Source organism: Periophthalmus magnuspinnatus, chromosome 22 (assembly GCF_009829125.3).
Source record: "Periophthalmus magnuspinnatus isolate fPerMag1 chromosome 22, fPerMag1.2.pri, whole genome shotgun sequence".
Taxonomy (NCBI): domain Eukaryota; kingdom Metazoa; phylum Chordata; class Actinopteri; order Gobiiformes; family Gobiidae; genus Periophthalmus; species Periophthalmus magnuspinnatus.
In genome coordinates, this window is record NC_047147.1 from 18,998,369 (window position 1) to 19,012,320 (window position 13,952).

Here is a 13,952-nt window from a genome sequence, read left to right on the forward strand (position 1 = left end):
CTCATTAGCTGCTGTGTTTACAGATAGAGGGGCCTCTCCAGAGGGCACTCATCACACAGGCTATAACAGCAGACTGACAGGCTCAGTAGGCACCAAGCACCGCAGCTGTTTAACCACCCCTCAGCTCTACGCATAGGACTACTACACAGAGATATCCGCTTTAGATTAGGCATGGAAATCAATGTTATAGTACATTTGAGTGAAGTTTCTTTGGCTTGTTTAGCTTGTCCCTTTATGATGTTAGAGGACCTATAATGCAAAACTGACTTTTTAGAGCCATGTTATAATTGTTTCCCATTGTCATTTACCCTCTTGAAGTTTTGATTGAAGTTTTTATTCTTACATGTTTGAGTAATCTCTATAGTCCTGTGTTCAAGACGTCGTTGCTCTGATCAACCCCCTCTTCACTTCCACCAATACACTCCCACTGCTGTTTTCTCACTTAGTTCTCCAGTTTTATTTTCTTAATCTGTGATACACATAGGATTCAACAGTGTCATGTTGGCATTTTTACACAAATGAAAAAAAAAAGTGCTGCTCACTAATGATCTGCAACTGTCTATAGGAGGGGCTGACAGCAGGCGTGACCGTTGTCATAGCAAACTATGTATTTGAATGGTGAAAAATCCTGAAAACATCATATTTTTTAGGAATTCTTCACTCAAGAGAGTAGTAATCTGAAATGTCACTTGTGTGTCGCTTGTGATGAGTATAAGCCTGTTAAGATAACAAATTTTGAAGTAAGATATATTGCTGAGGAAAATATAGACGGTAAAGCATAATACTGAAACTAATTTATGTCACTGATGAAATAACCCTATTATCCCCAAAAGAAAATATATTCCAAATGTGTAATATTGTTAAAAAAAACACGAGCTGCAATAAATCAGCATAATTCAACACTTTTGTAGTTACTCTGTATCTAAAATTAGTCAGTTATTTCTGTTTAGCTCAAATCTTATCATAAAGAACAGAAAAATAATAAAACGTCCCCCATTAGTATAAAGAAAAAGTACCATGTAAGAATAATAGAATAAGAATAAGTCGATATAGTAATTATTGTGACAGGCGTAGCTGGGTAAAGCTCTAAAACTGTTCGGCCACATAAAGAAACATGCTCTGTAATAATAAGACCCAGTGGAGAAGACTTCATAACACTGGTAAACCCATAGAAATACCTGAGAATGTGGAAACTCTTTAACCATTTAACCATTTCTCTCCACTTCAGACCTGAGCTTCCAGACTGCCGCTCGGATCCTGGCTGCTCCGGCTGTCGACGCTCTAAACGTGATGAAGGACCTGAGTCAGAACTTCCCCACCAAAGCCAGGTATTACACAGCTCTAATAAACACTATCTCTCAGAACAACTTAGTGTACTCTCTATAGAAACTGTCTCTTTGCTTTTCCCAGGTCCATTACTAAAACGGTAGTGAGCTCTGAGATACGCAAGGAGATTGGGGAAAACCAGAAGGTACGACTATAGTAAACAAACTTATTTAAGCCACTGTACCACATTTTTTTTCCATGTATTTGAGCAAAGGTTTGTCTTGGCCCAGTACATATAAACACATAGTAAAGGCAGCTCTTGAGGTCAAAGTAAGAGTAAGCGCACATTAACTTGCTAGTTGTTGACAGCCTTACTGTGACCGCAAAACTCTGCTCTGGTGTTTGAAAGTTGTGAAGAATGCTTATAAACTCATCCTGGTGAATAATTAGGATGCTCAGAATGCATAAGGTAAATGACAAATAACTTTGGGCCACTGCAAACTGTTTACTGCAAAACTAGTTCAGTTTTTCATGTTTTTAAGTAACCTTTACGTAGACCTGACTTGTCTACAGTTTGTGCCAGTTTATAATGGCAGACTCCTACACTGCAGAAACATTTATCTTGATTTGAATAGTTATAGATTCATTGAGATTGTCTGTCTAATTGGGCTTGTTTAAAATGCATTTCCTGACAGACTTCAATTTTTTTTCTCGCATTTAGCAAATCTCCTTGTGAAGTATTTCTTTTTTTTACTCCATGAACAGTTTTTTTGTATAAATACTACGAAACAGTTCAATGAATCTAGAAGTATAAACTAAATACATGTAAACTAGTCAAAAGTACCCAAATCAGGTTTAAAAACATGAATAACCAAACGTGAATCAACCAAAACATGAACGCCCTTCGAGACAACTGTTGTTGTGATTTTGGGCGTTACAAAAATAAATGAATTGAATTGAATTGAATACAAGGGACTTTCTGTTTTTGCAGTGTGGTAGTGACACATGCTTTGTGTTAATGTGTAGCTGCTAATGAGTCCAAGTAAAAAGTCTAACAAGGATACTATGACCCGAAAGGAATTTGAAAAGTACCCACATTCCTTCATTGCTTGAGTGATATTCTCTGTTCTCTATTAAACTATAGCCTTAGAACTTTGTAGACCTAACCTGTGCCACCTGTACCTGAAACACACATTGAAATAGTTTCAAATTCAGTGGCTCTAATTATAGACCCCATTAGTTTAGCTTGTGTCTGTTATGGCTTTGGTCTGTTGACAACTAGATCCTGTTTGTAACGTATTAACCCTTTGACGTGTGATTTATTATCTATAATCTATGTATTTCTCATGATATTCTTGGATCACTCCCAGCAAATATGTGTTGTATATGTTTATTAAAAAAACATGCTAAAATTAAGAAAGCACTGAATTTAGAGTTTCCTTTTTCCAAATAGGCAACAACATTGTCGTGCTGCGCTAGTTTAGTGACATTTACAAAAATATTGTTATTCATGATGATACATTTATACAGCTGCCCTCGTCACTCAGCACTCACATGTAGTGTGATCGAGCGCTTCATAAAAGCACAAAACCTCTCTTGTGAACACAGTGTGGCCCGTGGTACTGTACCGCACCTTGGACTCTGTTAACAGACACATCCTGACGATCCCAAGGACTATCCACAGAACAAATGAGTCGGTCTTTAAGGAAATGAGGATGAAGGAGACAAAGGAGACAAAAGAGACAAAGCCGGGAGTGGCCAAAACATGGACCAAAACACAAAGTGCACAGCCTGGACAATTGCGCAACAGAATAACAAAGTATTTGGGGAAACTACGACTCAAGTAGGAGTAGCTGTTTGAATGCAGCATGTGATTTAGAATTTAAAAATGAATTGGAAAGACAAAACATAATTCACAAAACAAACATCACTTACCCACAGTGGGAAGAGTAAACAAAACTTTTGGTACTCAAGTCAGAGTACTGTCACACTCAACTATAATACTCAAGTAGGAATAAAAGTCTGAAAACTGTTTAGTACAATTTTACAGTTACTCAAGTAAATGTATTAATTGTCATCTTTAGAAATAAATGAGATCTTTATTATCTATTACTTTACCATCAACTTCAAACCCTCCAGCTGGGCCTAAAACTAGCTGACAGCACGGGTAATTGTTTTTTCATTGGTCTTGCCCCCTGTCACCTCTGTCTCTCCTCCAGCTGTTTTCCATTTCCTGGACTGGAGCACCGGTGACGAGGGGGGGCTGGAACGCAGCAAACATCCTAATTACTGAATCAGGGACTCATTGGCGAGCTCTGTGCGTCCCGCTGTGCAAAAATGATTATTGATTGAAGCCGTTCGGACACGTTTTCGCTGCCCCTTTTTTCTCACGGTTTGGTAATTGCCGCGTCTAGAATATGATTAATATGATGTCTTTGTCTCGCTATAATGAGAGCTGACTTCCCCGCAATGTTTTTCCACCACTCTACAGACAACCCGATCCTTTGCTTAATAATTACATTTATTTATATGGAGTGTGATGGCAGACATTTTGAATAAGAGTGCCAAAGCTTGTTGTCATGTCTTGCTACGCGTTTAGAAGTCGAGTTGTACAGTGTAATTTATGACGAAAGTTGTAAACATGTTTTTCACTGTTGTTTCTCTGCAGTTTTTCAAAGGAACGCTTGGATTGCAGCCCGGGGACTCCGCACTGTTTATTAATGGGCTGCATATAGATTTGGAAGCTCAGGATATCTTCAGGTTGGTAGATTGATTTGTGTCCTTGAGCAAGACACACCTTCCCTTTGGGGCTGCTGACCAAAATTTGTGTATGTATGAGTTAGCTGAAGATTTGATATTTTTTGGTATTTATAGGTAAAAAGGCAAATTAAACTCATGAGTTACAAGTTTAATCTTCGGTCTTTATATAAATACAGAGTTTACCTAGTACTTTTTTCTACATAAATGGTAGTTTTGTGTATGAACTCCCCCTGCAGGTGTTGTCTTATGAGTGTAGTTTGGGTCAGATACATAGAAATACCTAATAGTTTTGAGAGTTTTTGCCCCGCCCCCCTTTTAGACGACTACACGATCATTAAGACATGTCTTTAGTGAACTAAGTATTTCTTTAGTTGACCTCAGCCCTATTTGCCATCTGTATGAACATGGAGGGGATTTTACAAGACCATTGTGTGATTTTTATAGCTAACAATGGCTTTAGATAATTGTGGCACAGATTTCCTTGACTGTACAAAATTTCCAAATCAGTGCCAAATCAAAGCGCTATGTTCATTTTTTAGTGTAGAGTCTAACACTTGCTTATCTACATTGAGCCTTTGTTGCTTTATTCTATAGTAGGGCATTAAACTGCTTTCTCTTAAATGTATTCATTTACAAGTTACATACATTGAAAAAACCTTGCATTCTTATTTTTTCATGGTTCTGCCTTACCCTGCTTGTCTCCATGGAGATAGAAGCTTAATGCCATACAGTGGAACATTCGAGGTATAGCAATAATAGCTCCATGGAGGCAAGCCAGTTGCAGACTAGAAAAGTAACATTGTGTACTGTCTTGTTTTGACAGTGATTTGGAAATTTTGTAGTCAAAGAAATTTGTGCCACAATTATCTAAAGCCTTTTAGAAATATGAAAATGTTCAATCCTCAAATGTCCCAGAATATTTTGTTTTGCACAAGCTGTTGCGGCTCTTTCATTGGCATTGTTGGAGAAGTAAGGTCAAAGCAACCTGTTACCTCCAAAGTTACCCTGGGAAAATTAGCAAATTTTAAAAATGTTTAATTCTTCAATAGAATTAAATAATACTAAAAGATTATAAAAGCAATATTATTTTCATAGGCTTAAAAAATGATTTTAAAATGCTGTTATATACACTTCTTACCACTAGAGGGTGTCAGTTGTCAGTCAACTTCTTGCTTCAAGTCTAAGATGTCATTCATGCACTATCACCATTTCTTCTTTAAAGGTGTTCTATGCTACTCTTTGGTGGCAGGTCTGTCACCTGCTTCTCACATTTAAAATGTTATTGCTTTGCCTGGAATGTTGTCAATATGATATAAACATATCTATCTTTCATCTGGTGTGTTATATTTTTACAGCCAAAAAATTCGTAGTTTGGTGGAGTCACATGCTTGTTTTGATCGAGACGTCTTGTGTCTTTTTGGTTTCCAATGTTTTATTTAGAGACTTGCATAGTACCCCATGAACTCCACACATATAAAAAACACCAATGCAATTTCAAGCTCATATTAAGAAAAATGTACACACGATAAATACTGAGCCTCAAACTATATTGTTCCAGTTTTAATCGATTGAAAAGTTGTTATAGTATGTCCTGTATGTGGTCAGACAAACAGTATCTTTTGTAATATTCACCTGCCTGTGATACAGATCAAACATAATGCATATTTATGTCCCTGTTATGTCCCTTGTGTTGTTTTGCAGTGTATTCGACGTGCTGCGCAGTGAGGCCCGGGTGATGGAGGGGCTGCGCTCTCTGCTCATAGAGACCCCCTACATCCATGACATCCTCAAACTCAACGTGCAGCCCTCCGAGTCTGACTACGCTGTGGACATCCGTCACCCAGCCATAAGTGTAAGGCTTCTATATTAGCCTGATTAGCCAGATTACCCACAGCAACTGGGACTCTTTGTTTTCCATAGAGTGACATTCAGTCTTGTACTGGTTTGTGTTAGGGAAAAATATCATTTTTTCTGAGAAGCATTACAATTAGATTTATGATTTACCATCTAATAATAGGATTCTGCTCAAAGTTTACATTTTAAACGCATCCAGAGCAATTGACAAACAGAACAGAAATATAAACTGACAAACTAATACAAGAATAACATTTCAGAACATGTTTGTGCAGATCTAAACTACAGGATTAGCCGTTTTTACGCAGGATATTTTGTTGTTTGTGGAGGAAATTATGGTACTTCAAAAATTGCAGCCTTTGCTAATTGCGATCTTGATTCGATTGTAATTAATCCTCTAGCCCTAATTTGCATGAATGTAATTTGAAGATGGGGCTCGCAGGTGCCGAGTAAATCAGTTGGATTAGATTAGAGTAGCCTTTATCGTTTTCTTATTGAGAATTTTATGTAGGACAAGAAAAGAATACGAAGACACACCAAGACTGTCCCATCACTGCACACTCACAGTACAGTTACAGTACATCTTTGTTATGAACTGCATGAATGCATGAACTTAACAAAATCCTATACAAATTTATCAATAGTTTTCAGTTTGAGGCACCTACAAATTAGACCCACCCCTGATGCCAATAACACATGTCTAAAAAATGCATTGCACATTACAATACGATAAAAAAATGCAAATTAGTTACTGTTGCACTAGTATCATGAGACCTGTACTTTCTCTTCACTACAACTGCAAACAGCTGTAGATTACTTCCAAATCCAGAAGCAAGGGGAAAAAATATCTTAAAATCTTAGGTTTGTCAGTTGCTGTGTTGTTTTTTTTTGGGCGGGGGGGATTCAGGCCTCTATGAAGCAATACCTACTTAGCTGTCACTGCTTAGAATACAATGTGAAATATATTCTGTATTGTCTGTATTATAAACTCATCATTGCCCAAACAAACTCAACAAACTCAAGATTCAAAATAAATTAAACGTGTGGCAACTTCTTTATACAGTCTATGGTGGTGACATAAAAAACTTAAAGCTTTTAGTTGTAGTCCTAAATGTATTGTAGTCATTAATGTGTTTTTTCATCATTAGTGGATCAACAACTTGGAGACAGACCACCGTTACAGCTCGTGGCCGTACAACGTGCAGGAGCTGCTGAGACCGACCTTCCCTGGAGTCATCCGACAGATCCGCAAGAACTTCCACAATCTGGTGAGCGCATACTGCATGAGCCTTAATAGCACCAGGGAGGGAGACTAGAGACATTACATAAGGACATGATGGATTGTGTGTGTGCGTGTGTGTGTGTGTGTGTGTGTGTGCGTGCTATATACACACACACCATGGGGACAAAAATCAGGTCCTCATTTTTCAACATGGTTTAAAGTTCAGATCTGGGGTAAAATAGGTTAAGATTAGGGTTTAGGTTAAGGTTAGGCAAGTAGCAACTATGGTTAAGGTTTGGATCAGTCTCCAAGAAGTGAGTGTAAGTCAAGGAGATGTCCACAAAAAGGATGGAAACCCAACATGTGCGTTTGTGTGCGTAGGTCATCATTCTGGACCCAACCCAGGTCAACTCTGCAGATCTGCTCAATGTAGCAGAGATGTTCTACTCAAATAACATTCCACTAAGGTAGTATTATTTTATTTTTTTTAACACATTATTATCTGTAACGTGTACATAAAGAGGTAACTAAATAGTCTAGTCTAAAATTGACATCTGGTGAAATCTGTTTGCCCACCAACCAGAGGGTAGACAGTTCAAGCCTCACCCAACCACATATACAGGTTTGTCTCTGGAAAACCTGCCAATTAAGTGTCTCGTTGGTTTTCTATGGAGATCTTGATTTAATAAAGAGGATAATGCCAAAGAAAATGATTATGAAGGTGTGGCAAAATATATATATTTTTTAAATTATGATTTTTAATATGTGATATTGTATCGATATGTCTATATATATATCGTGGTTTAAATACAACTCACTAAACTAGGTAAACTAGGTTGTAGCTATCGACACTATGATTGTATTGTTTATTTGGTGTAAAGTAATACATATTTACTGATTGGATTATGCAAATACTTGTATACGCATATGCGTATACAAGTATACGCATATGCGTATACTTGTATATGCAAATACATGCAAATGGCATCTTTGCTTAGCTGGCATATTTACAATGAAATTACAGATGCTCATTTGCTCATTAATATGCATTACCCCTGTAAAAAAAAATTATTGACACCAAATAAAATGTTGTTTTATCTCATTCATAAAATATTACGCCAATGGGTTAAATATGATGAATATAATATTTTTCAGTTTTGACCATTTTCTGTAGTTTGAATATAAAATACACTATTTTATTTTCAGGCAAAATTGCAGAGGCCTACCTTCAGGTCAACAATGTGATTCCATGTACTTGTCTACTTCCCTCTGTGTTTCTTAAAATATAAAGGATCGGCCTGGTGTTTGTGGTGTCTGATGAGGATGATGTTGACGGGATGAAGGACGCCGGAGTGGCCCTGGTCCGAGCCTATAACTACATGTGCAATGAGGTCAACAGCCAGAGTGCCTTTGAGTCCGTCATGTCGGTTAGTTACAATTATACTAAAATAAAAACTCAAATCTCTCAGTCTTTTCACAGGTTTGAGCATTTGTGATGTTTGCGTTCCTCAGATGTTCAACCGTGTGCCCCCTGGTGGACAGCTGACTGTTACAGATGTGGTCAAAGTGCTGGAGAAGAGGTTTCCTTATGTGGAGATCAGCAGTGTACTAGGAACTGACTCCAGTTATGATACCAATAGAAAGGTAAGCACAGTACACAACACAGGCATTCAAACAAAATGAGTTACATTTAAAGGCAAGAACTAGTGCTGCAAGTTATTAAGGTAATCCAGTGACCTCTGCAGAGAACAAACTGTCTTATGTCTATGGGTCATTACAAAACCTGCTAAGCCTGTTGTCAAACTTCTACAAACATATTTTAAATCACGGGACTATTTGTTTAGCAGTTTATGGTTCACCACAATTGAAACCACACTCACAATATTCTTCTTTTAATTCTTAGAGCCATAATATGTTCTTTTTTTGCCAACAAAAGTTTATAAAGACAAAAACATAAAAAAACATTTTTACTTGTATTTAACTTGGAGGAGGGCCATGTCCTGCTAGTTTCCATAGAAATGTTGTTCCTCTGGCTCTAATATTCCACAGTTTAGCATCTCCTCATCTATCTTCATGGAGAATTTTTCTGTTTTCCACCTCCAGAAAGTTACATATTGTACCTTTCATTTTCTTAGCAAGAAATCAACTTTTCATGTTTTCCCCTCTCAGGAAGCAAAGGCGTACTATGCTCAGACCGGTGTAGGACCCCTGCCTGTGGTGCTGTACAATGGCATCCCGTATCAGAGAGAACATCTGGACCCAGATGAGATGGAGACAGTCACCATGCAGAAGATCCTGGAGACCACCACCTTCTACCAGAGGGCCGTCTACATGGTGTGTACTAATGTTGTGTGTGTTTGTGGATAAAATCACAAATCAGCCAAGTATTTTCATCCATGTGGCCTTTGCTGAAATACACAGAGCATAAAAGAGGATGGCTGTTTCACTCCATCGTAAACCAGGTCAAAACATCTACAATATACCTGTTCAAATTCATAGCTCCTTACAAACGCCCAACCTGTTAATGACCCTGGCACAATTTTAGTGTATTACAGTTTAAACATTCATTTAACAAAATAAATGTTTAGTCATATATTTTTATTTGTAATACTCTAACTATTGTGCATATTATACTCGCTTTGGCCCTTGTTTGGACTATGTTTTTTATGGTCGCTAAGTAACATTTGCAGAATTACCTCTACATATGTCATGTCCAACCAGCTTATGAACTTCAGCAAAATTGTCAAAATAGGAAAAATATTATTAGTAAAATCCTCAATATAGTATGTTTGTGTTTTTCTCAGGGGGAGCTTGCTTCAGATTATGACGTCGTTGACTACATCATGAACCAGCCCAATGTGGTCCCCAGAATCAACCCCAGAGTGCTGTCTACAAGCAGAACATACCTGGACCTGTCCGACACAAGTACGGAATATTTGGGAGCACATAGATGAATACTGTAATCACCAGGGGGTTGGGCTGAATGATTTAGGAAAAAAAAAAAAAAAATTATAATTTTTCTGACAAACACGGCAACCGCTATTCGATATATTTGTGTTTTGATAGTAGGATTCTGTTCAAAGTTCACATTTTAAACACATCTAGGAGCATTAACAGCTGAGAGAAATCTGAACTGCTAAACTAATTCAACAATCCTATTTGTTTCAGAAAATGTTTGTAGAGGTCTGAAGGGTTAGCAGTTTGATTTACATAATGAAACTGGATAATTTGTTATTTGCGAAGAAAATTATGTTAGCTAAATAATTGCAGTGAAATTTGCTAATTACCACTATTCAAATGGGAATTTTGATTAGATTGCAATATATCTGGCAACCCTAATACTCACCACATATTTTCCTAATGTGGTCTATTTTCTTGCAGATAACTATTTTGTCGATGACTATGCTCGATTTTCCACTTTGGATGTGAAGGAGAAGAACACAGCCATTGCAAACAGCATGAACTACATGACAAAGAAAGGTATGGGACGAGCTCATAGGATATATAAATGACCCTGTATGTATACACTCTCCTTATGTATTCTCCTTACCTGGCCTCTCTCTCCTCTTGTGCTCGTGTGCTGTTGAATTTTCACACATCAGGGCTCACTTCTACCAACAGACATGGTAATAATGGCGTTTTATCTTACTAACGTCCCTTCTGTTCAAACCCTATGTTATTTTTTAACGCAAATTTTAAGAAGGTGATGTAGAGATAGATCATTTACATCAAAACCTTTCTGACCCTTTCATGATCCCAGCCCTTGGGACAACGGATGGAAATTAGCCTTTGACTATAATCCTCCGTATTTACGTTCATGTTGAATCAGGTTTAACATGAACGTTCCCAAATTATGGCATTACGGGTGAAAATATGGACTTTTCCTACACAGATTTTAAGCACATAAACCATCACTGGATTCATTCTGCAGTTAAACTGAGTTAACAATTGCATGGCTCTATTAATTTAGCATTCACAGAGGATAAGGATTTAATTTATTTTCCCATTGTTCATTCCCGTTGCTGTCAGCAGGGGGAGCTCCAACACTTAAATGTCTCATTGGAAAGGAAGCTGTAGTTTATAAAGTGTGTTTTTCATATTTTAAGTTAGAAAATGTGGAATACGTATCCGAAGTTGATCAAAAGCATCTTTACAAGGGAATTAAAGCCACAAGAATGCATAATATGTGTTCTTTAAAACCTGGGCGCCCAACCTTCTTTCTTTTAAAAGTAATTTAATTTGAGAATAAATGTAAAAACACCACGCTGTGATAAAATCAGACTACTGCGCGTTGTCTTAATCTAATTATTAATTATTTTATTGAGGCGAAAGCTGGCACATCATCATCATCATCAGACAGTATCTAGTATTGTAATGTGTGAATACAACAGGGTCAGCCAATCTAAGTGCAAATGGCTTTAAGGAACGCAAACATTCATATAATATTCATGTCCAGGCTGTTCCCAGCTCAACTGTTTTGTCTCTAGTGTTATGACGATTACAAAGTTACTGATACTTTTTCAATCATTCTAAATATTGATGCAAAAAATAAACAATATAGTGAGGTTTAATAGAACTTGCTGCAATAACATAGTTTATGTCTTCACTAGTGTAGTGTTTGTTTGCATGTGTTTATACTGCATGTGTAGAACTGCATATACATTTGCACACATAGTAGTATTTTTGTATATCTTCAAAAGAACATTACATTCAGCGTAACAGCATGTAACTTTGATGCTAGAAAGAATGTGCATGGTAAAGTCTTATATCGTCCAAAAATGTTAAGATTTTTTAAATAATATTACAAAGTACATTTTTGATCATGATTCCATTTTGGCTCTTTTTTTCAGACGATGGCTACATTCGTCCGGTGACCTATTGGGTGGTGGCTGACTTTGACTCTCCATCTGGACGCAAGCTGCTCTATGATGCCATCAGACACATGGTAAAAAAAATGTAAAAAATCATATTAGTGAGAGCATAGATGATCGAGTTTGGTTCTGCAAATTAATTAAAATAAAGATTGGATTGCCATAATACTCCAAAAAATATAACAAGGTATTATTTTTGTCAGTATCACCCAACCCTAGTATAGACGATGTAGTTACATGGTTGTGTGGTGAAATGTTATAAAATAAATGTTCTTTTATTATGGTCTATTACAGAAATCAAGCAACAATGTCCGACTAGGAATGATCAACAACCCGTCTGCTGATGTGTCCGCTCAGACCAGCCATGTGGCCCGAGCGATCTGGGCCGCAATGCAAACCCAGTCCGCTAACAACGCTAAGAACTTCATCACCAAACTGGCTAAAGAGGAGACGGCTGCTGCTCTGGAGAAGGGGGCGGATATCGGAGATTTTGCTGTTGGGGTAATTCTTTTTGTGCATGGTTTAAATGTGTTTTTTATGGTTTCTTACTAATCTTAATGTGTGTTTCCAGGGCATGGATATGTCTTTGTTCAAAAGCACATATGATGACTCTAAATATGACTTCCTGCTGTCCCACGCTGCCTTCTGTAGAGACGTGCTCAAACTCAAGAAGGGACAGAGAGCAGTTATAAGCAACGGACGAGTAAGTGTGTTTTTGCCCCGATAATCAAAAATCATCATTGTGTTAAATATATTTATTATATATAATCAGAAATTTTGGGAAACCTGTGAATAATTGGCCAAATGAGAAAATATATATTGTGTCCTTGAGAATTTCTCCATACTGTGCTTTGCTGTATTATTGGTTATCAAATAGAGACATTTACTGTATTTTAGAGCAGTTCTCTAAAATATACCAAAATGCAGGAAATTACAGTTTCTACAAAATCTCTTTCGAGGACCCTCAAACTCTTTATTTTACCTGCTTGGTGAGACCTTGGTAATATAATTGGGTTCACAGTTTAATTTGAGTTTCACCAGAAAATATTTTGGTTCATCTACATAACAAAATATAGCACATTCTCTTTGATTTATTATTAATTTGCAATAATTGTGGACTTTCAGGTATATAATTCTAAACTATTATAAAAGCTGTATAAAAAGGGGGTTATCTGTTTGTAAACACCGAGATAACATAACTCATAATGTCCTGGAAAAGTCTTGGAAAATGATTTCAAGCAAAGTGTGGGAGCCTTGATTAAAAAAAGAGATTAGTCCTAATCAAGAGAAAATATTTAATTCTTACCATTTTAACTAGGATTTAGTTTTTTTCTGGTGATTTAATAGTAGTAGAAACTTACAATTGTCCTTTTTAAACTTTGCCAAATGCATTCATAGATATAGTTGTTAAGACGATATATCCCTACTCCAGATAATTGGTCCCCTTGAGGATGAGGAGGTCTTTAACCAGGACGACTTCCTCCTGTTGGAAAGCATCATCCTTAAGACGTCTGGAGAGAGGATCAAGAGCAAAGTACAACAGTTTGGAATCGAGGAGGACAGGTGCCAGTTTAAACTACACTTAGAGTTACAATAGTTACAATAGTTCAATAAAGTTTTGTTTTAAAATGACACTGAATAAACGTGCGTACTCTTCAGGGCCAGTGACTTGGTGATGAAGGTGGATGCTCTGCTCTCCTCTCAACCCAAAGGAGAAGCCCGAGTGGAGTATGGCTTTGCTGATGACCGACACAGGTGAAGTCAATGTTAAAATGGCTTGAATTCACAATATTAAAGGCCCTGTACCTGATTTTTTTCTATGTATTTAAGCAAAATTGGTCTTGCCCCAGTACAGACGTATTACATAAGTGGCTCAATTATAACACTTTATATTGTCAGAGACTCAGGAAGTCTATGGTTAGCATGCTAGTGTTGTTGGCTTTATCATGACGGTAAAACTTCGCTCTGGCGTCTGAAAG

At 37.2% G+C, this 13,952-nt stretch overlaps 1 protein-coding gene across 1 annotated transcript in view; it reads left to right on the forward strand.

The window, feature by feature from the left end:
• uggt1 (UDP-glucose glycoprotein glucosyltransferase 1) overlaps positions 1-13,952 on the forward strand; it is a 43,559-nt gene that overhangs the window by 19,672 nt on the left and 9,935 nt on the right. The window contains exons 10-25 of the mRNA XM_033987812.2: positions 1,229-1,328; positions 1,411-1,471; positions 3,935-4,026; positions 5,728-5,878; positions 7,029-7,148; positions 7,484-7,569; positions 8,394-8,529; positions 8,615-8,746; positions 9,272-9,436; positions 9,907-10,027; positions 10,484-10,582; positions 11,953-12,047; positions 12,268-12,474; positions 12,545-12,676; positions 13,406-13,536; positions 13,633-13,728. Coding sequence (XP_033843703.1) covers positions 1,229-1,328; positions 1,411-1,471; positions 3,935-4,026; positions 5,728-5,878; positions 7,029-7,148; positions 7,484-7,569; positions 8,394-8,529; positions 8,615-8,746; positions 9,272-9,436; positions 9,907-10,027; positions 10,484-10,582; positions 11,953-12,047; positions 12,268-12,474; positions 12,545-12,676; positions 13,406-13,536; positions 13,633-13,728 — 1,924 coding nt within the window. The remainder of the gene's footprint in view (positions 1-1,228; positions 1,329-1,410; positions 1,472-3,934; positions 4,027-5,727; positions 5,879-7,028; positions 7,149-7,483; positions 7,570-8,393; positions 8,530-8,614; positions 8,747-9,271; positions 9,437-9,906; positions 10,028-10,483; positions 10,583-11,952; positions 12,048-12,267; positions 12,475-12,544; positions 12,677-13,405; positions 13,537-13,632; positions 13,729-13,952) is intronic.